The sequence below is a fragment of the Hyperoodon ampullatus genome (genome assembly GCF_949752795.1).
Source record: "Hyperoodon ampullatus genome assembly, chromosome: 10".
NCBI classification, from domain to species: domain Eukaryota; kingdom Metazoa; phylum Chordata; class Mammalia; order Artiodactyla; family Ziphiidae; genus Hyperoodon; species Hyperoodon ampullatus.
The window spans coordinates 45,087,889-45,111,908 of record NC_136923.1 but is presented as its reverse complement, the minus strand read 5'-3'; the positions used below and the strand labels follow the sequence as shown (position 1 = coordinate 45,111,908).

General features: G+C 44.6%; 1 protein-coding gene across 1 annotated transcript; it reads right to left on the bottom strand.

Moving 5' to 3' along the window:
• Nucleotides 1-7,030: 7,030 nt before the first annotated feature.
• Nucleotides 7,031-22,607, bottom strand: LOC307058906 (zinc finger protein 621; the record flags this gene model as incomplete). Its single annotated transcript, XM_079712608.1, has 4 exons — nucleotides 7,031-8,088; nucleotides 9,637-9,744; nucleotides 10,322-10,448; nucleotides 22,584-22,607. 4 exons carry the CDS (start codon nucleotides 22,605-22,607, stop codon nucleotides 7,031-7,033), a joined length of 1,317 nt encoding a protein of 438 aa, XP_079568734.1.
• Nucleotides 22,608-24,020: the final 1,413 nt, after the last annotated feature.

The following is a 24,020-nucleotide window of genomic DNA, read 5'->3' as shown; positions in this document are numbered from 1 at the left end:
CAACTAAGCTGCTAAGGCTGCCTGCAAAACAATGGCAAGAAAAAAATAATCTATCCCATGTAAGTAATTACTTGATACACTGAAAACTACTGCTATACTTGAGACTGTTTTTCTTAGAAAGTTAAAATCAGAGCTGAAAGGGGGCATCGAAATGCTTCAGTTCTGTCTCTAGCCACCGTGTCCCTTAAGCAAGATCATTTACCATCTCTGGAGTTTCTTTTTATACAAACCTGAGATAGAAAATCTAATTTGGGGACTTCCCTGGTGGTGCAGTGGTTCAGAATCTGCCTGCCAATGCAGGGGACATGGGTTCGATCCCTGGTCCAGAAGATCCCACATGCCGTGGAGCAACTAAGCCCGTGCACCACAACTACTGAAGCCCGTGTGCCTAGAGCCCGTGCTCTGCAACAAGCCACCGCAATGAGAAGCCTGCGCACCACAATGAAGAGTAGCCCCCGCTCGCGGCAACTAGAGAAACCCTGTGAGCAGCAACAAAGACCCAACACAGCCAAAAATAAATAAATTTAAAAAAAAGAAAATCTAACTTGCAGTGCATTGTGCTTTAATATTGCATGGTAAACAGCATGGAGAAAGTATATACTTCTATCATTAGTAAAATAAAAGGTGTCCTTGAGAAGGTGGCAAAGGTGTAAATTGAAAATTCTGACCAACCGAAATTTCCTATAATACCACAAATCTATTGTAACTAGTAGGTAGATTGGTAGAAATGAAATAACATTCATTACTGATTCATTTATGAGAAATATGAGCCAGCCTTATAATTGGGCTTCATGTAATAAAAGTTTCAAATGTTTTCTTTAAGCAATATATTCTTTTCTATATTATCTAGCTTTTAAAACAATGTATTTAGGTTACAGCAAATCACATAAGTTCTCTCTGGACAGCCATGAAATATTTGTACTGATCTACTTATAAGGGTGTTAAGAGAACACATTTTGTAAAGTACTTTGAGAATCATTAATTCAAGATATTTTAGAAACAAAATATCTACTATTGTTTTCAGAAAAGAGATAGGGCAAAGGCAGGGGGTGCTGGACCACTGGGGGGCAGCATTTGGGACTGAGTTCCTGGAATCTGGGACAGAATGAGAGAAGCAGTAAGAGGAGAATGAAGGAGGAAGGAGGGAAGAGAAGTATATTTTCTCAGCCTGTGCCACTGATGCTTGATCACACTACACTATATTTCTCTATAGTTCTGTATTTTGTATAAATGTGTATAATTTTGCATAAAATGTGTTTATTTCTAAACAGTATATTGTTGCTTTAATTCATATAAATCATTTTACAGTGTATCTTAGGTTCTGGGGGATTTTGCTTTGTTTTTGCTTTGTTTTGTTGTTTTGAAGATCAATATATTTAATATCTGGTAGCACAAAATCTCCCACCTTCTTCAAAATTGTCTTAGCTACTGTCCTTTACTCTTCTGTATAAATTTTAGAATCAATTTGTAAGGTTGCATGTGCACGTGCACACATACATACACACACACACACACACACACACACACACACAACCCCCTAGTAATTTTGATTGGAACTGCTTTTAACGTATAAATTCACTTGGCAAAAATTGTAATCTTGATACTGACCTTCTCTACCCACGAATATAGTGCATTCTTCAGAGATTTCGGTCATTTTCTATGCCTGTGATGAATATCTGCTATTTTATAGCTCCCCAAAATATTTTGAAAATCCTTTCCCCGTTTTAGGACTTCTCCACATTATAAATCTCACTTTCCCAGGTAGAATCCAAAAACTATTTCCCAGAAGCCCTTGCTACTTAGATGTACACATACAACCAGTTTCCACTGAGCAGGTACAGCTTCTCAGAAGATGGAAATAAAGGTCATGAGACCATACAGTCAGTATCCTACCAAAATGGTCGTGGGTGTACTTGCTTTTTCTCAGAATATGTAGCAAGCCTCCTGGATGTCTAGCCTCTCTCTTCAGTGGGGTGGGGTGGCAGTCTAGTAGCAGGCACCAGCAGCTGCTGGGTTTCCACTGGAGCCTCTTGGTACTGTCCTTGGTCATTTTTCTTGGCATCTGTCTATGTGGCATCCCACCTTGTTTTCCTTTTTGGAAATTCTATAAGCTACCTAGTGGTAGGTAGGAAATCCCTTTCTGCTTAAACGTGTTAAAATGGATTCTGGGGAACTCCCTGGTGGTCCAGTGGATAGGACTCCGTGCTTTCACGGCTATGGGGCTGAGTTCAATCCCTGGTTGGGGAAACTAAGATCCCACAAACCACATGGTAAGGCCAAAAAAAGAAAAGGATTAATGTTGAACAGAGTGACAGCAGGCCACAAGCTAACATCTTCAAGGAACGAGGGCATGTGACCCAGAGGTTCCAGCCTGATGACATAAGATTCAAAGGTAGAGGTTTTGGGGAAAAGGGAGAGGTGAAGAATGGCCTGAAACTGGCACAGAGAAAGAGGAGGACCCAAGCTATGTGATATTAGGAATGTGGAAGCAATATAACCACCATTTCAGAGGGTGCCTGGGAAGAAACAGCACCCTCAAGGGATGAGGTTTTGATTACAGCGAGAAGGTAAAGGCAATGTTCAGGGATGCTGAGCATGAAGGGACCTTCACTACCAATGGGTCGCCAGCTTCAGAGAGTGAAGTCTTCAGGAGCTGGAGAAAGGTAGCACACGAAGACAAAAAGGGGAATTGCAGAGATGTAGAGGATTACATTTGCAAGAGGTGGAGGTTATCCTCGAGTTCCGGGTTCCTTGTGGTGACTGAGATAAACACATAGTACGTGCTGAGAATGTTCTGAGTGTCTCAGGACTGTTAACAATGGGAAGGCTGAGACTGCAGGATGGTGGGGGGGTCTGGACCCCTAGGGAGCGAGGCTCTTACTTCATTCCTGCCGCCTGAGGCCTGAGGACAGGGTAGTCTTACTCCAATACTTGGGGCCTCCTCTTAATACGGGCTGATGAAGGCACAAAGCCCTAGACTTCAATTCTGGGAAATCTCCTTGAAGTACTGATATTTCTTTTATGACTTCCTCCTCTCCCATGTCTCTATTCCTCTCTTTTTACTGCCCACTTAACTATTAGGTCACCTATCCTGGACCTCTTTTTACCACTTGCACCTCTTCTTGTTATACTTTCTGGGTGATTCCCTTGACTTTATTTTCCAATGCTGACACTGAGTGTCTCATTTCTGATATCAACTTTCAGTTTTCAAGAGTTCTTTTTTGTTCTATGAATTTTCCTTTTTTACAGCAATCTATTGTCTCAGGGTTAGTTGCAAACATCTTCTGTAACCTTAGGATGCTAAATTTTCTTCTTCCTGCATAGTCTGTTTCAATTGGGCTTTTATTCCCCCTCTGCTTCAGCCTTTTTCACATCCTTGGCTTTTTTTTTATATTTAAAAATGGAGGGCTTCCCTGGTGGCACAGTGGTTAAGAATCCGCCTGCCAATGCAGGGGACACGGGTTCGAGCCCTGGTCTGGGAAGATCCCACATACTACAGAGCAACTAAGCCCGTGCGCCACAGCTACTGAGCCTGCGCTCTAGAGCCCGCGAGCCACAACTACTGAGCTCACGTGCCACAGCTACTGAAGCCTGTGCGCCTGGAGCCCGTGCTCTGCAACAAGAGAAGCCACCGCAATGAGAAGCCGGCGCGCCGCAACGAAGAGTAGCCCCTGCTCACCGCAACCAGAGAAAAGCCCGCGCACGGCAATGAAGACCCAACGCAGCCAAAAATAAATAAATTCATTAATATTAAAAAAAAATGGAGCGTCAAAAAGCTGGTGAGAAGCTCTGCGTGCACAGTTGGCACTTCTGTGTGGAGCTATTTTACTGAGGAATCACTGGTCTCTTCACTTGACTTGATCAGATCTCCCAAAGAAAGTTCTGATTTCCAGCCTAGAAGGTGCACAAGTCTGTTAGCAGGTTCTGGATAGAACCAGGAGTAGAAGGTGAGGGGGTGACAGAGAAGGACCTAACATTCAGTGTGGTTCCCCAACATTCAAAATTCCTGCTACACTGCTCCAGAGAAGAGAGAGGTGGGGAAGTGACCAGGAATCTAAGTGCTTCTTAAAGACTTTTAGCCAATTTTCCTGTTCTTCACCCCACCAGCATCCCCTTCTTCCAGAGGTTTCTGAATCTTCAGTTCCTAAGCCTTTCTGGGAATTCTGCCACATGGGTTGCTGCTCAGCTTCCTGCAATATGGCTTAGGATTTACCTTTCTCAGCTCTGCTAAAAGTCACAACTCTTTCACCTGATTTTGAGCTTCCAAAATGTTGTCATCAGCTTATTTTCATTGTTCTTCTGAGTTTATGCTTTTTAATTTTTAATCTCTTTACTATCTTAGTGGAGTTTCAGGAGGGTGAAATGCTAACATGTTCAACTGCCATCTTTACGAAACCCTGGGGACTTCCCTGGTGGCCCAGTGGGAAAGAATCCGCCTTACAATGCAGGGGATGCAGGTTCAATCCCTGGTCAGGGAACTAAGATCCCACATGCCGCAGGGCAACTAAGCCCATGCGCCACAACTATTGAGCTCGTGCGCCTCAACTAGAAAGCCCACACGCTCTGGACCCTGTGCACCACAACTACAGAGCTCATGCGCCCTGGAGCCTGCACACCACAACTAGAGAAGAGAAAACCCACATGCCACAACAAGAGAGAAGCCTGTGCCACAATGAAAGATCCCGCCTGCCTCAATGAAGATCCTGCATGCCACAACTAAGACCCAATGCAGCCAAAAATAAATTAAGTAAATAAATAAATAAATAAACACCAAACTCTGTTGTATATCTTATTTCTAAGTTTATTGGGAAGGGGGCTGGTGGTCTGTTTGTTTGGTTTTTAGTTTTTGGTTAATTTTTTTGTTTCCCACCACCATCCCACCCCCCACCCCAACCTTCTGAATTGCAAGCCTTCAAACTCATTTTCTAAAGAATGCATCCAAGACTGTAAACATTGCTCCAAGTACCACCTTTCGCCACATCCCCTAGACCCTGCTATGATCTATTCTTACTGTTGTTCAATTCTAAATCATCTGCAGCTTTCACTTTGCGCTCTCTTTAACCCAAGAGCTAGTTTGAAGTGTACTAACTTAATATAAGAAAAAAAATTTCCTCATTCTTTCATCGAACATGCAAATAAACCATAAAAACAGCAAAAGGTAACCAATGTCAACCCCACGAACCTTCTGGCATTGGAGACCTCAAAAACTCTTCATAAGCTACATCAGTTCTCTTTGCCCCTTTCTTTTTTTCCCTACAGACCAAATTTCACTTACTTTTCTCTTTTCTTCTAAACTGATACCACCTAAGCTACTTTTAGAGGTTTCTCTCCTGAAGATCACTGTGAAATAGGGCAAGCCCTTTATCAAGGTACACTCCCCAGGCATTTGCTGCTCAAGGCACCTCTCTCAAAGTGTGGTCCACACTAAAGGTCTGGACATCACCATGGATATCCAAAATCAGAATCTCTGAGAGTTAGGCCAGAAAATTACTCTTTTTACACCAGCTTATTCAGACACATGGTAAAGTTTAAGAAACACTAATGTAAAGGTTTTTCTGTTAACTGCAATGGAGACACATGTAGACAGCAAAAGCAACTTTAAAAAAATGTTATGGTCCCTTCCATCAACATTTAAGGGTTTACTTTATATTAGCGCTAATACAGGCAGACCTCAGAGATACTTCTGGTTCAGTTCCAGACCACCACAATAAAGCAAATATAGCAAGAAAGCAAGCCACACGAATTTTTTGGTTTCCCAGTGCATATAAAAGTTGTTTACACTATAGTCTATGAAGTATGTAATAGCATTGTCTAAAAAAAAGAACATACCTTAATTAAAAAATACTTTATTGCTAAAAAATCTTAACCATTATCCAACAATGCAGTTCTGTCACAAACCTTCAATTTGTAAAAAAACAGTATCTGTGAAATGGAAAAAGTGAAGCACAATAAAACAAGGTGTGCCTGTAACACATAACTCAAGTTCTTTTTCCAGGAATTACTTCACACAGTCCTTTGCACAGTTATAAAAGATTCTCACCTAAGGTCAAAAGGAAGAGCAATCCAAAATTCCACTTCACTAACCTGTCACATAAGCTTAACCACTGACCCGTTACATAGCCCTCTTTATTCCTAAAATACAATTCTGCAGGCATATTCAGATTTCCCCCAAATCAGTTGCTCCTATTTCTTTAGTAATTTGCCAAAGTTCATGTTTACAATTTGGAGAAAAGTCAATGTAGAAACCAGTGCTTGCAAACAGGAAACCAGAATGCACACCAAGAAAAATTTATGCAACAGATGGAGCAAAGATGAATGTCTTGGTGTATATTTACTTAGGAAACCAAAGTTACAAGGAAACATCTAGATATCAAAAGCAAAGCTAAAGATTAAAAAAAAACAACTTCATGTTTAAAGACATGATTGCTATTCATCATATAAATGATTATTATCACTGTATGTTTTCTTTTTTTAAAAATTGGTTATTTCAAATGATCTTTTGCAGAGACGTACAAGATCCTCAATGATCTGTGTCAATAGCAACCCAACTTCAACTGCATGAATACACCACAACTTCACCCACTGAACAATCTGCATTCATTTCTAAAGGCCATGGTTGGAAGCTCATTCCAATTCTCAACTCTGACAGGTCTTAAATGCCTCCTCTGTTTCTCCCAGGCTGCTTCTCTCTAATCACGGGGGCCTAATACGGGGATGTCCTCTCTCTCAAACGTCCCTAATTCACCAAAGCGTCCTATTAGCACTTTGACCACCAGCAGCCCCACAATGCAGACATGACCGTTACTGTTCAAGCCTGAAAGGGACCAATATGAAGGTCAAGTATTTCCATTTTCTACCCAGAAAAAAACAGAATATATCATACAAACACAGTCTTTAAATATATCTCGATTACAATGGCGTTTATGCCGAAACAGCTGTAACACGTGTACAGTGTAAAAGCCAAAAATCAAGCCTAAGTTAGGTTGGAGATCTGCTGTGTGTAACAGCCAGAGAAGTGCCAAGACAGAGCTCACGAGGGGTGAGGAGAAGGGGTCAGAATAACTGGGGAAGGCTTCACAGTGGGAGGAAGACCCTGGAAGACTCGTACTATCTGGACAGAAGAAGGGACTCCAGAGGTGGGCAGCAGCATTAACACGGGCCCGGAGGCAGGAATGAGGACAGTGTGTGGCAAGGCGAGTGAAGGCATGGCCACAGCCGGAGCAGAGCAGGGGCCCTGGAAAGGCATGGCAGCTAAGGCTGAAGAGGGGCCCTGGGGACACAGCACGGACGGCCCGAGAGCCTTGCCAGGCTTCTTCTCCACGGGGTGCAGTTTCTGATGCTGAACAAAGCTGCCGTACCACTTGAAGGCTTTCCCACATGCCTGACACTCATAAGGCTTCTCTCCGGTGTGAACTCTCTGATGCTGAATGGAAGCAATCTTCTGGGTGAATGCCTTGCCACACTCCTTACACTGGTAGGGTTTCTCCCCGGTGTGAATTCTCTGGTGGGCGATAAAGAGTGACCTACACCCAAAAGCTTTCCAACATTCCTTACATTTATAGAGTTTCTCCCCAGTGTGTAGCCTGTGATGCTGAAGGTAGGCTGCGCTCCGACGGAAGGCCTTGCCGCACTCCTTACACTCATAGGGCTTCTCGCCCGTGTGGATGCGCTGATGCTGGGTCAAGGCTGTGTTGGAGCTCAGACCTTTGCCACACTCCTTACATTCGTAGGGTCCTGCGCCGATGTGATTTTTCTCGTGTACGATACAGTCATAGCTGGACTTGAAAGCTTTGCCACATTCCTTACATTTGAAGGGCTTCTCCCCAGTGTGGCTCATCTGATGCCGAATGAGCTTTGAGTTATATCTGAAGATCTTCCCACATTCTTTACACTCATAGAACTTCATTCCACCTCGAAGTATTAGATTGGGATTCAGACTGAAAGTCTGCCATGGTGCCTTGCTTTTAAAATCAAAGTGCTGAGACACGTTTCTGAAAAGCCCTCCCACTGGCATGCTGTGCACCTCTGTTTCTTCAGGGGCTTCCTGCTTTACCACTGGCTCTTCTGTCTTAGTCCAGGACTCACCACCTGACCAAAGAAACCACAAGTGTTCCTCGTTACTGAACTGGAAGGGAAACAGGATCCAGTGGTCTTGATTTTCTCTCGTAGTAAGTGATTTTTTAAAAATATACCCATAAGATGGCAACAAGCATCCATAAAGGAGGATGAGAGAGAAAAAGAAAAACAATAACATATAACTGGAGAAGTGACGACACTGGAACCAGTCCAGGAAGTGCCTCTTATAAGGAAGGGCTGGGGAATGAACCAGGGCAGGTGAAATGTGCAGAATGAGAATGGGAAGGGGACCTCCCTGGCGGTCCAGTGGTTAGGACACCATGCTTCCACTGCAGGGGGCTCAGGTTCAATCCCTGGTTGGAGAACTAAGGTCTCGCAAGCGATGCGGCACAGCCAGTTAAAAAAAGGGAGGGGGGTAAGGAAAAGAGGCAGGAGGGGAAAAAAAGAAAAAAAAGTGGGAGAGGTGAGAGGAATCAGCAAGCAATGGAAACAGGTTTTAAAAAGAGAGAGAGGGAGACCTCGAAGAAGGGAAAAGACACCCGTGAGATGAGTAGCTGAGCAGCGCGGTAACACACACAGAGGAACAATGGATCCCAGTGCCCCACCTGGAAGCCAGGAAACCACCCCATATTCCGAATTCTAAATAATGGCCTGACAATTCTACTTTTAAATATTCCACATAGGTATTCCAGTGGTTAGGACTCCGTGTTCTCACTGCTGAGGGCCCAGCTTCAATCCCTGGTCGGGGAACTAAGATCCCACAAGCCTCACAGCACGGCCAAAAAAAAAAAAAAAAAAATCCACATAATATTCTGGGATAAAACATTAGTTCGTTCAGAAAGTCAGCCAGAACACAAGTCGATCGGAGAGCTGTAGGCCACAGTGGTATTACTGCTAAAGGAACCACTATTTACAACGTTGCAGTATGTGTGAGAAATGAGGCCTGGAAACTTTCTTCCTAAAAGAAAGAAAACCCAAGTAAACAAAAGCTCCCAGGACTGGTAAGCAGTCTCTGGGAAGTTTTAGGGTGGGTGGGTGTGTTGGGTGTTGTATTGGGGGAATATTCTTGCCCTTTCCTCTATAGCCCTATAGAAAACAAATACATCGTAAACCTCAAGATTATGACATCAGGAACTTTTAAATACTAAACATGATTTAAACACTAAAGAGGCAAATAAAATCATAGCTATGGCACAGATAAATCAGTTTGACCCACAGAATAATATTTTCCTTAAAAGTATGGCTAAAACCCTGCTTCTTTGCCATGAAAATTGGCATAAAATTAAATATTTTCGCTGGTAAGTGAGAAAAGAGGTGGTTTCAGAGGTAGTGGGTCACAGCTTTTCCGTGGGAGGATAGCCATGTGGATATGGACAGCGTGCAGCTATGCACTCCTAGGGAATGGTCCTTCCGGGCTCAGTGCGGGAACTCGAAAGAGGTCAGAGAGTGTACTGAGTACTACCTTATAAAAACTACAGGGAGCTTTGTTCTCTGCTGCAGGAGAAATATTTCTAGTAAACCAGGAAGGCAAACCAGAAAGCACTAGGTCCTCTTACTCACCTGGACAGATGCCTCTCAAAATCTCTGCTTCCCAGGGATCTGGGCCCCATGGTGCTTCCCCTCTCTCCAGCTGGGAGATCAGAACAGGTGTGGGGAATGGAAGTGCTTCTCCAGCAAGAAAGAGAGAGAGACAAGTTGAGGGGAGACATCCAGAGCTGTTCCTGAGATCTCTGCCCACCCCATCGTGGGCTAGTTGAGGAGGGGAGAAGTGGACTGCCCAGGGGACCAATGGGCCACCAGGGGTTCTGAGGAAGGGGTCCAAACTGTGCTCCAAGGTAGGGCCAGGGAGATAGTGATTCTCCTCAGGGAGAAAGTGAAAGCTCACCCTGACTCAGAAGAAAGGAAATCCCTTCAGGAAGGATGTATGTACTGATATCCTGGGAGGCTCCTCCACACAGGAGAGGGCCCAAATCCCACAACACTGGAAGGATGGAGGAACAGAGGTCTCCTGGGGGTACCCAGGAGAATCCTCTCCCTCAGGGTCCAGAACCATGCTCTTCCCTGGGAAGTAATGAAGTCCAATTTCAAAGCCAAAGGGAACCTGGGATTTCCCCACCCAGCATCTCCAAAGGCTGATGAGTGCAGAACTCCCCTCTGGAGCCATCAAACCTAAGGACTACTAGAATCCCCAAGACATCTGAGAAGACGTGAAACTATCACAGAGGGCCACTGAGAGAGACCTTACCCAGGGAAGCCACATTTGCATAATTCTCCAGCATCACCTCCCTGTACAGGGCCTTCTGCACAGGCTCCAGGCTGGCCCACTGGTTCTGGGTAAAGTACACAGCCACATCCTCAAAGGTCACTGGCTCCTGAAACAACAGGTTCCTGCTGAAGCCTTGAGCGAGGGCCAGAAGGGGGCAGTCTGAGCTGCAGGGAAGAGATGGACCTGCCAGGGTCTGTGACTCTGAGCCTCGTGGAAGGTTTGCTCTATGCACAAGAGCATTCAGCACCCCAGCCAGAGGCCAGTCCTCAGCCAGTGTTCCCACCTCCAGACTCGGTACGCCAATGCTCTCCCACCTACTCAGCTCTGGGGCTCCAAACTGTCATCCTAACCTCATAACTTGGCATCTGGGGCTCTCCTGCCTGGTAACTGCATCAACCCCTTTGTTCATTTCTCCATGGATCTGTCCCTCTAGCACCTGCTGCCCTCATGTACTCTTAACCTGTCACCTAATTTTCTGTACACCAACCACTCTCTCTGTCTCCACTCAGCCGAAGTACATATGCACGGCCACATGTACTCCCTGCCCCAGCTTCTCCTGGCCTTCCCCAACAGCTGCCACTATGCGCAGAGGAGCCACTCCTTAGGAATAGTCCCAGTGCAGCTACATGTAAAAAAGTGAAGTTAGAACATTCTTTAACACCATACACAAAAATAAACTCAAAATGGATTAAAGACCTAAATGTAAGACCAGATACTATAAAACTCTTAAGAGGAATACATAGGCATAACACTCTCTGACATAAATCACAGCACGATCTTTTCTGATCATCTCCTAAAGTAATGGAAATAAAAACAAAAATAAACAAATGAGACCTAACTAAACTCAAAAGCTTTTGCACAGCAAAGGAAACCATAAACAAAACAAAAAGACAACCCACAGAATGGGAGAAAATATTTGCAAATGATGTGACCAACAAGGGATTAATCTCCAAAATTTACAAACAGCTCATGAAACTCAGTATTAAAAAAAACAAACAATCCAATCCAAAAATGGGCAAAAGACTTAAATAGACATTTCTCCAAAGAAGGCATACAAATGGCCAAGAGGCACATGAAAAGATGCTCAGCATCTCTGATTATTAGAGAAACGCAAATCAATACTACAATGAGATTCACCTCACACCAATCAGAATGGCCATTAACAAAAAATCTAACAATAAATGCTGGAGAGGGTGTGGACAGAAAGGAACCCACTACACTGTTGGTGGGAATGTAAATTGGTAACAGCCACTATGGAGAACAGTACGGAGGTTCCTTAAAAACCTAAAAATAGAGCTACCATATGATCCAGCAATCCCACTCCTGGGCATATATCTGGAGAAAAACATGTTTTGAAAGGACACATGCACCCCAATGTTCACTGCAGCACTGTTTACAACAGCCAAGACATGGAAGCAACCTAAATGTCCATTGAGAGAAGAATGAATAAAGAAGATGTGGTACATATACACAATGGAATATTACTCAGCCATTAAAAAGAATGAAATAGTGCCATTTGTAGCAACATGGATGGACCTGGAGATTATCATACTAAGTGAAGTAAGTTAGACAGAGAAAGCCAAATACCATATGATATTGCTTATATGCGGAATCTTAAAAAAAATGATACAAATGAACTTATTTACAAAACAGAAACAGACTCACAGACTTAGAGAATGAACTTATGGTTACCAGGGGACTGGCAGTGGGGGGAAGGGATGGATTGGGAGTTTGGGATTGACATGTACACACTGCTATATTTAAAACAGATATCCAACAAGGACCCAATGTATAGCACAGGGAACTCTGCTCAACATTCTGTAATAACCTAAATGGGTAAAGAATTTGAAAAGGAAAAGATACTTGTATATGTATAACAGAATCACTTTGCTGTACACCTGAAGCTAACACAACATGGTTAATCAACTATACTCCGTAATAAAATAAAAATTAGGAAGCATCAGGAAGATGGTGGTGTGGGAAGACGCAGAGTTTGCCTCTCCCCACAACTAGGGCACCTGCCAGACACTGGTGGGGGACCCCGATGCCCAAGGAGATGGGTATAAGCCCCAAGTGAACCGGTAGGACGTGGGGGGACTGAGGGGGAAGGAGAAGTGGAGGCTGGATAGGACCGGCGGCCCTGAAGGGTGGCTGAGAGGGGGGAGGGGTTCCCATGACTGGTGGGACCCTCAGGGGCTCGGATCATGGGGAGCACACGCAGTGTTTCCCCTGCCCAATCTCCAGGACCAGAGGAGCAGGAGAGGAGCAGAGGGCGTATGCACCACCCACTCGGGCCCACAGAGACTGCTAAGCTCCCAGGCTGATTCCCCAGCCCTCCAAAGCCCACTCCAGGCTGCATGGGTCCTGGGGAGGGAGACCGGGGAGAACAGGAGAGGCAGGCGGGAGGGGCCCTCCGGGACTGGAGGAGCAGGAGAGGAGCGAGGGTGTTTGCTCTGCCCACTCGGGCCCAGGATGCCTGCTGAGCTCCCAAGTGGGGTCACCCACCCTCTGAAACCAGAGGTGGGAGGTACGCCTGGGCCCCTTCTGTTCTGTTGAGCCTAAGCCCCACCCCCCACACCCGTCAGGGCCTTTTCCAGCCCTGTGGGTCCTAAGCATAGGCCCTGCCCCCTACCCAAACCTCGCCCCTGCTTAGGCAGTGCCTTCCAGAGCCAAGGCCTTTTCCACCTTTTTTTTTTTTTCTACTCCTTGTTTTTACTATTGTGGTTCTGTTTTACCTTCTGGTTGTTGTTTCATCTATATTTTTATTTTTATATTTTTTCTAACATATCTGTTAGTTTCCTAGTTTAATTTTATTTTTTACTTTGTTACAGTTCTCCTTTTTCTTTTTTCTTTTTTTTTTTTGCGCCACCTTGCGTGGCTTGCGGGATCTTGGTTCACGAGCTGGGCATCGGGCTGAAGCTCTTGCGGTGGGAGCTCCGAGTCTGAACCACTGGACTAACACAGAACCTCAGACCCCAGGGAATAGTCATCGCAGTGAGGTCTCCCAGAGGTCCTCATCTTGGCACCAAGACCCAGCTCTACCCAACATCCTACAAACTCCAGTGTTGGAAACCTCAGGCCAAACAACCAGTGAGACAGGAACACAATCCCACTCACAAAAAAAAAAGGAAAAAAAAAAATGGAGATGGCAAAATAATATGTCACACATGAAGGAACAAGGTAAAAACCTACAAGACCAAATAAATGAAGAGGAAATGGGCAATCTACCTGAAAAAGAATTCAGAGTAATGATAGTAAAGATGATCCAGAATCTCGGAAATAGAATGGAGGCAAGGACTGAGAAAATACAAGAAATGTTTAACAAAGATCTAGAACAATTAAAGAACAAACAGAGATGAACAACACAATAACTGAAATGAAAAATACACTAAAAGGAATCAATAACAGAATAACTGAGGCAGAAGAATGAATAAGTGAGCTGGAAGACAAAATAGTGGAAATAAACTGCAGAGGAGCAGAATAAAGAAAAAAGAATGAAAAGAATTGAAGACACTCTCAGAGACCTCTGGGACAACACTAAACACACCAACATTTGAATTATAGGGGTCCCAGAAGAAGAAGAGAAAAAGAAAGGGTCTGAATTATAGTCAAAAACTTCCCTAACATGGGAAAGGAAATAGTCACCCAAGTCCAGGAAGCACAGAGTCCCATACAGGATAAACCCTAGGAAAAATACACCAAGACACATATTAATCAAACTAACAAAAATTAAATTCAAAGAAAAAAAATTAAAAGCAGCAAGGGAAAAGCAACAAATAACATACAAGGGAATCCCCATAAGGTTATCAACTGATTTTTCAGCAGAAACTCTGCAGACCAGAAGAGAGTGGCACGATAAACTTAAAGTGATGAAAGAGCAAAGTCTACAACCAAAATTACTCTACCCAGCAAGGAACTCATTCAGATTCGACAGAGAAATCAAAAGTTTTTCAGACAAGCAAAAGCTAAGAGAATTCAGTACCACCAAACCAGCTTTACAACAAATGCTAAAGAAACTTCTCTAGGCGGGAAACACAAGAGAAGAAAAAGACCCACAGGATAGAAAGCCCAGAGTTAAGCCCACACACATATGGTCACCTAATTTATGACAAAGGAGGCAAGAACATACAATGGAGAAAAGACAGCCTCTTCAATAAGTGGTGCTGGGAAAACTGGAGAGGTACATGTAAAAGAATGAAATTAGAACACTCCCTAACACCATACGCAACAATAAACTCCAAATGGATTAAAGACCTAAATGTAAGACCAGACACTATAAAACTCTTAGAGGAAAACATAGGCGAAACACTCTGACATAAACCACAGCAAGATTTTTTTTGACCCACCTCCTAGAGTAATGGAAAGAAAAACAAAAATAAACAAAATGGGACCTAATTAAACTTAGAAGGTTTTGCACAGCAAAGGAAACCATAAACAAGATGAAAAGACAACCCTCCGAATGGGAGAAAATATTTTCAAATGAAACAATGGACAAAGGATTAAGCTCCAAAATATACAAACAGCTCATGGAGCTCAATAACAAAAAAACAAACAATTCAATTAAAAAATGGGCAGAAGACCTAAGTAGATATTTCACCAAAGAAGACATACAGATGGCCTAGAGACACATGAAAAGATGCTCAGCATCACTAATTATTAGAGAAATGCAAATCAAAACTCCAATGAGGTATCACCTCACATTGGTCAGAATGGCCATTATCAAAAAATCTAGAAACAATAAATGCTGGAAAGGATGTGGTGAAGAGAATCCTCCTTCACTGTTGGTGGGAATGTAAATTGATACATTTACAATATCAATATCATACATATGGAGAACAGTATGGAGGTTCCTTATAAAACTAAAAATAGAACTACCATATGAACCAGCAATCCCACTACTGGGCATATACCCTGAGAAAACCACAATTCAAAAAGAGACATGTATCACAATGTTCACTGCAGCACTATTTACAATAGCCAGGACATGGAACCAACCTAAATGTACATCAACAGATGGGTGGATAAAGAGGATATGGCACATATATATAAATGGAATATTACTCAGCCATAAAAAGGAACAAAATTGAGTTATTTGTAGTGAGACAGATGGACCTAGAGGCTGTCATACAGAGTGAAGTAAGTCAGAAAGACAAAAACAAATACCGTATGTTAACACATATATATGGATCTAAAAAAAAAAAAGGTACTGATGAACCTAGTGGCAGGGCACAATAAAGACACAGACATAGAGAATGGACTTGAGGACATGGCAGGGGAGGGGGAAGCTGGGACGAAGTGAGAGAGTAGCACTGACATATATACACTACCAAATGTAAAATGGATGGTTAGTGGGAAGCAGCCACATAGCACAGGGAGATCTGCTCAGTGCTTTTCGATAACCTAGAGGGGTGGGATAGGGAGGGTGGAAGGGAGGCTCAAGAGGGAGGGGATATGGGGATATATGTATGCATACGGCTGATTCACTTTGTTGTACAACAGAAACTAACACAGTACTGTGAAGCAATTATACTCCAATAAAGATATATTAAAAAAAAATAGGGCTTCCCTGGTGGCACAGTGGTTGAGAGTCCGCCTGCCGATGCAGGGGACGCGGGTTTGCGCCCCAGTCTGGGAGGATCCCACATGCCGCGGAGCGGCTGGGCCCGTGAGCCATGGCCGCTGAGCCTGCGCGTCTGGAGCCTGTGCTCCGCAACGGGAGAGGCCACAGCAGTCAGAGGCCCGTGTACGGCAAAAAAAAAAAAAAAAAAAAAAATAGTCCCAGTATTTTACAAATTTCTTTTTATACCTTCTTACCTTATCAGAAAGCTAGCTCTCTTGAAGGAGACCTGCAGCCTGCCCATTGTGGCCTCTCCTCCAAACTACTTGTCTTCAAAGAAGGCTGGCCATGTGCTTATCTCTGGGCACAGGCATGTCCCCCTGTCTTGAGCTCCATCCCACCTGCCAAAGTGTGCCCCCTCTGTCTCCCTTGGGCCACCTCCATCTTCTGAAGAGTGAAGGGAACTCATATTTGTGGATTAGCCCCTAGGCATCAGGCTCCTGGGTGGGTACTTTTTTTTGTTTTTAATATATCTATTTTACTTTATTAATTAATTCATTCATTTATTTATTTATTTTTGGCTGCATCGGGTCTTCATTGCTGCATGCGGGCTTTCTCTAGTTGCGGTGAGTGGGGGCTACTCTGTTGTGGTGCACGGGCTTCTCATTGTGGTGGCTTCTCTTGTTGTGGAGCACAGGCTCTAGGCACACGGGCTTTAGTAGTTGTGGCATGTGGGCTCAGTAGTTGTGGCTTGCGGGCTCTAGAGTGCAGGCTCAGTAGTTGTGGCGCATGGGGTTAGGTGCTCCGCAGCATGTGTGATTTTCCCGGACCAGGGCTCGAACCCGTGTCCCCTGCACTGGCAGGCGGATTCTTAATCACTGCACCACCGGGAAGCCCCATTGGGTGGTACTTTTAAATCTTGTCTTTGGGACTTCCCTGGTGGTCTAGTGGTTAAGACTTCACCTTATAATGCAGTGGGTGTGGGTTCAATCCCTGGTCAGGGAGCTAAAATCCAACATGGCTCGTGGCCAAAAAACCAAAAACATAAAACAGAAGCAATATTGTAACAAATTCAATAAACACTTTAAAAATGGTCCACATCAAAAAAACTTGTCTTTCATTTACTTTTTACAACATATATATGAAGTCATAGTTGTTACTCCCATTTTTCAAAGGATGAAACTAAGATTCAGAAAAATTGATTACTTTGCCCAAGATCACACAGCCAGGAAGTGACACAGCTGGGACTTCAACACAAACCTGTCAAACAGCAAACCTGGGCTCTTCCCACATAGCATGCTGCCTCCGACAGGGGGCTCATGAACTTCTCCAAACACATAGCTAACCCCTGAACCTCATCATAACCTGGTGTTGCCCCATCTTTGGAGAACATCTTTTCAAACCCAACTTCCAAAATTACGTATCAAGCCATCTTTACTGTGCTCCCTCCAGGCCACGTGGGGCCCCTCCCCCAATCTACACTGAGGGATCAGCTATTTCAAAACCGCACACACCATCCTAGGAGCCAGAGCCTCTGCATCTTCCATGAGATGTAGGAGCAGTTTCTAACGGTGTCCACTGACTACCTTCTCTGCTTCTATAGACAGCACAGTCAGACCACAGAGACTGGGCTCAGCCTGGAGGGGTTTCCTGCCTTCTGCACCTTCTCACCTTCATGACCCCACAGATGATTCCGTCTCCTAGGAGATTCTCACCACCCTATGCAGTCAGCCTTGTTCTTTTCAGCCCAATGAAAAGGAAGACACCTACCCACAGGGGCTCAGCTAAGTCCCTTACTCTTTGAGTGTCCCAGTCTCTCCTGGCAGCCTGTGCACTGGAGTCAGCAGAGGGGACAGGGAGAAGGGAATGCTCTCACAACTGCTCCTGGGGGAAGCAGGGAAGAAACATACCCCAAGCATAAATGCTGGCAAGTTAAACTGCTCCCAGCCACTCTACTGGCACTACACTCAGGTCCTTCTGAGGGGGTCCTTTGCAAACAAGAACTAGGGAACTCAGTTCAAAAGGAGACATTGAGAGAAGAACAAATTTAGAAACTTCTCAAAGGGAGAGTTGACCCTTAAGCTGGGCAATGACGAGGCTCAAAGGGCCCCCCAAATAGCTTGAGCCCCAAATGCAAACATCAGATAGAACCATGATGTCCTGTGAGTAATCACTGCTTCAACAAGGCATTAAAGGGCTTCTGATGACAGTGACCACAGGCTTACAGGTAAACCAAAGTTCACCTCTGCGTGCAGCAAGTCAAACCTCACTCCCTCACATCTTCAGAGCTATTCTCACAACTTTCTCCACCCAGTACCATCTTCCTCCCCAAATTGTTCTTCCCACCTGCTGTCAAATAACCGCAGGTATCATGAGTCCAAAAAAATGCCTATTATTAAAGGAGAACTTACTTTTTCAAGACAGGTAGGTTGTTGATACATTCTTGTTCCTCCTATGGATGGTCACTATGTACATCAACTTATTTTATTTTTCTCCACAGTATTTTTCATCATCTGACAAATTATACTTTTATTGTCTATCTCTCCCCACCAGGTTGTAAGTCATGAGGGAAGGATTCTGTTTTGTTCATTATTGGTTTACTAGTGCACAGTACATTGGCCTGGCAGATGCAAGATGATTAATATGAATTTGCTGAAAGAATTAATTTCAAAAATGGTTTGATCACCAATAAAAATTTTTACACTTATGAAGGTCAGAAAACAATAGCAAATACCACCTTAACAGTGAAGTGCCAGAGCACATCCATTAAAGTTGATGGTTGATAATTTACCACGCACTGAGTTCTACTTTCTGTGAAAGACTGGAAGAGCATAAATGTAGGAAAGAAACATAAACATCTTTGCTTGCAGAGGAAATACCTATCTGCCTAAAAAATATCCAAGACGCAGGAGAATAAACAAAAAACATTTAAAACTGACAAAATAATTCATTAAGTTAGCTAGATATAGGATAAGTGAACAAAAATGATTAGCTTTCCTAAATACCACCATAAACAAACAGAAGACAAAAAAAGAGAAAATAAGATGCCATTCATATGAAAATAGCTAAGAACCAACCTAACAAAAACCTGCAAAACCAAGACAAGAAAACTAAATGTTTATTAAAATAAATAAAAGAGGAACTGAATAAATTGAAATATACAGTGTTTCTGAATGGGAAGAATCAAACTTGTAAAGAAGTCAATTATCCCAATTTTGCCTATGAATTCAAAAAAATCCACTCCCCCACCAAAAAATCAATGAGATTTATACAGGGGTAGGGGATCATTTAGAGTAATCTGGAAAAAGTAAGTGTGAAAAACTAGCTGAGAAGGTTTTGAAGGAAATACATTTTTGAAAGAAATGATGAGGGGGAATTAAACCCTACCTTAAAAGGACAATACTTCAAGAAAACGAGACTACAAGCCATAGATAGTGAGAAAATATTTTAAAAGACATAATAAAGGACTATTATCCCAAGTATATAGAGAACTCTTAAAACTCAATAAGAAAAGAAAATGAACAACCCGATTCAAAAAATCGGCAAAAGACCTGAACAGATACCTCATCAAAGAAGTTATACAGATGGCAAACAGGTATATGAAAAGATGCTATACAACAGCGGTCCCTAACCTTTTTGGCACCAGGGACCAGTTTCGTGGAAGACAATTTTTCCACAGACTGGATGGGGGTGTTGGGGGGTGGTTCAGGTGGTAATGTGAGGGATGGGGAGCGGCCAATGAAGCTTCACTTGCTCGCCGCTTACCTTCTTCTGTGCAGCCTGGTTCCTAACAGGACCAGTCCAGTACCGGTCCTTGGCCTCGGGGTTGGGGACCCCTGCTCTACAACATATGTCTTCAGGCAAATGCAAATTAAATCAATGAGATACCACTACACATCCATTAGAATGGCCAAAATCCAAAACACTGACAATACCAAATGCTGGCAAGGATGTGGAGCAACACAAACGCTCATTCATTGCTGGCAGGAATACAAACTGGTGTGGCCACTCTGGAAGACGTTTAACAGCTTCTTACAAAACTAAACATACTCTTACCATATGATCCAGCAATCATGCTCCTCGGTATCTTCCCAATGAGTTGAAAACTTACGTCCACACAAAAACCTGCACAAGGACGTTTATAGCAGCTTTATTCATAATTGCCAAAACTTGGAAGCAACCAAGATGTCCTTCAGTAGGTGAATGGAGAAATAAACTGTGGTACAATCAGTCAATGGAATATTACTCAGCACTAAAAAGAAATAAGCTATCAAGCCATGAAAAGTCACACAAGACCTTAAATGTATACTGCTAAGTGAACAAAACCAATATGAAAAGGTATGATACCAACTACACAACATTCTGGAAAAGGCAAAAAGATCAATAGTTGCCAGGAAGGGAGGGCAGAACACAGAGGATTTTTAGAGCCTGTGAAGAGGCTCTGTATGATACTACAATAATAGATACATATCATTACACATTTGTAACCCATAGAATGTACACCACCAAGAGTGAAACCTGGGCTTCCCTGGTAGCACAGTGGTTAAGAATCCACCTGCCAATGTAGGGGACATGGGTTCGAGCCCTGGCCAGGAAGATCCCGCATGCCACAGAGCAACTAAGCCCGTGCACCACAACTACTGAGCCTGCGCTCTAGAGCCCATGAGCCACAACTACTGAAGGCTGCGTGCCACAACTACTGAAGCCTGTGCTCCTAGAGCCTGTGCTCCAAAACAAGAGAAGCCACTGCAATGAGAAGGCCTCGCACTGCAACGAAGAGTAGCCTCTGCTCGCTGCAACTAGAGAAAGCCCGCGTGCAGTAACGAAGACTCAACGCAGCCAAAAAATAAATTAAATAAATAAACTAAGTCTACTAAAAAAACAAAGAGTGAACCCTAATGCAAGCTACGGACTTTATGTGACTATGATGTGTCAATGTAGGATCATCAATTGTAACTAATGTACCACTCTGATAATGACGGAGGCTCTACATGTGTGGAGCCAGGAAGCATATGGGGACTCTGTGCTTTTTGCTCAATTTTGCTATGAACCTAAAACTTCTCTAAAAAAATTAAGTCTACTAAAAAAGAAAGGGAAAAGGGCAGGGAGAGCAATACTTAATCTCTTACCTGGACTGCAATATCATCCTGACTCACACTCTTCTGCAACCAATGCACCACTACGGGCTGAAAACCTTTTTAATATATAAATCCAACCCTTTCAACTCCCCTGCTTAAAATCCTTTAGTGTCTTCCTACTGAACCCAGAATAGAAACCTAAGTCTTCACAGTGACCTCCAAGCCATGTGCTTAGTTGCCCCACCTCACAATGAACTACTTCCTCTGACCTCTCCCTGTCTCCAGAGTACACCCAGCTTTCTCTCCCAGCCCAGGGCCGATGCATCTGCTGTCCTCTCTGGAAAGCTCTTCTTTACTTCTTTCTCCAGTAGTTTTCAAGACTATTTCTACCTCATCCTTGAGGTCTCAACGTCATGTGACCACCTCCATGAGGGCTTCCCTGACCACTACCTTCAAAGGTAGCTTCGTTGGGGCTTCTCAAATTTGAGAAGGTGTGTAAGAATCACCTGGAGAGCCTGTTACAACAGATTCCTGACCCCACTTACCCTCCTCCCCAATCTGACTCCGCGTCTAGGGTGGGACTAACAATTTGCAATTCTAATGAGCACCCAGGTGATCCTGATGCTGCCCACGTATGGACCACACTTTTACGAAGCACTGTACTTTAGCAACAGGTAATTATGGTAACTTATTTGTTTTTGGTAAAAGTACCCTCCATGAGAAAAGGGAACCTGTCTGCATTATTCAGTACTATGCACCTAGCATTTAGAAAGCACATATGGAAAAAACAATGCTGGTCTCTCTGGGATACATCTACTACTTGTGGAGCAATCCCTTCAATAAAGAATTTCTCTGGGGCTTCCCTGGTGGCACAGTGGTTAAGAATCTGCCTGCCAATGCAGGGGACACGGGTTCGAGCCCTGGTCCGGGAAGATCCCACGTGCCGCAGAGCAGCTGAGCCCGTGCGCCACAACTACTGAGCCTGCGCTCTAGAGCTTGTGAGCCACAACTACTGAGCCCGCGTGCCACAACTACTGAAGCCCACGCACTTAGAGCCCACACTCCGCAACAAGAGAAGCCACCACAATGAGAAGCCCGCGCACCGCAACGAAGAGTAGCCCCCGCTCAACGCAACTAAAGAAAGCCCGCACACAGCAACGAAGACCCAACGCAGCCAAAAATAAATTATTTATTTCTTTTTTTTTTAAAAAAAGAATTTCTCTTATCTCGGCAGGCAACCTTTTTTTTTTTTTTTAAATCCCACATTCCTAATTTATCCCCCACCCCCAACTCATTTCCCCTTTGGTAAGGCTGTTTTCTATATCTGTGCTGGCAACTTTTATTTGTAGAACATGATCTGGATTTCCACATTTAGGGGGAATTTCTTGGCTTGGGTCCCCCTTTTTCCACTTAAACTTATTCATCCAAACTCATCACTCTGTACACACAAGACTCTTATTTCCTCCACCATGTATTTACAGCCATAGCCCTGGGGATGGACTCAAGAGGGAAACCATAGCCTGGCCAAGTTAGGCCTTCTTGGTCCTTTCCTGATTACCTGATAGCTCATGTGATTTTTAAAAGACTGAAAAGAAGCTCAGCTCACCTGAGGCCAAGTGGTTTGGAGCATGGCTGATGTTCCCTGGCTCCGTGCACTGTCTTCTGGGTTTGGAAGAGCAAGAACCTTAAAAGCTAAGAGAAGAAGAGCCATGAGTGCAATAGTCCCTGTGCTACATCACCCACAGCCGCCTTCCGTCTTTTCCTTTCGAGCACTGGCGGGAGACTCTATCAGCCCCGCTCTGGCTGATCGCCCCAAACTCCTCATGAATTGCACTGCCTGGTCCTCGGGACAATCCACCACCTGCCTGCTCTGCCCAAGAGCGTCCCGGGGCCCATTCACATTGAGCGGACCTAGGGATCCAAGACGAATCCTGTCCCTACAGTGCTGGGTCTGAACAAACAAAAACCTAAAAAAGCGCTTAGAGGGATCATGACATTGACCCCAAAAAGCGTGCCTTTGGAGAAGGGAGACAGGGGTGGCTGGATCTGGATTGAGCTAAAATACTCAAGTGTTCCAGTGGGTGATGATGACAGGAGACTCCAACGGGCTCTCCACCCAAGGAAGCAGGAGACCCCAAACATCAGAAACTTCGGTACCGGGCACGGGAGGCAGTTGGGCCAACTTCTTTAGGACAAAAAAGAGGATCACGCCTCGGTGGGCAAGGGACTGGACCAGGGCTCTAGGAGGCCCCGCAACCACCTCGGCGGCTTCTGCGAGGCCCAGACACCCGAGCACCGGGTCAGAGAGGCGAGTTCAGGGGCGGGGTGCTGACGAATCGCTAAGGAAAGCGAGGAAGCTGGCGCCGGACAAGACTAGCACGAAGAACTCGCCTGAACCGAGCCTGTTCCCCCTCAGAACCTCTCGGTGAGTCTCCGAAAGCCGACACAGAACCAAGCAGGGGCATCGAGCGCCCCTCTAGGCCGCCCGGAGGCGGCCCATCTCGGTGGTCCCCGCGGCACGGCCTCACGTGACCCGAGGGGGCGGGGAATAGGACAGGCTCTTGCGCATGACGTCATGTGCGGGCGCCGCACCGCCGAGCAAGCTGCGGGTGCCTCCGCCCCTGTGCTTCAACCACTGAGGGCGGGCTGTGAGGGCGCTGACGTAACCTTGCTCTACTCAGATCTCGGCCTCTAGACCTAGGTGGGGCCCCAGTTAACCGACTGCCCCATCAGCTGTCGGCCGCCTTTATTCCCTGGGTCACCTGGAGCCTGGGCTGTGCAGGTGTGGGGAGAATGGTTTCTGTTGTGTCATCTCCTAGAGGCCCACGCCAGGCATCCTGCTTGGGTCCTAGGCTGGGCAGCCCTTAGGAGAACCATGGTTCCCATCTACCGTTTTAAAGCCCTCTCCCTTCCTAGGACCTAGGCGTGTGTGGGACCTTTTAGGGCAGATTCCTTTAACAACCAAAATAACAGTGACTACGGTTGCCAGGCATCCTGTATATACAAGTCCTATATTAAATGATTTTGTCCTGTATTGACTTTG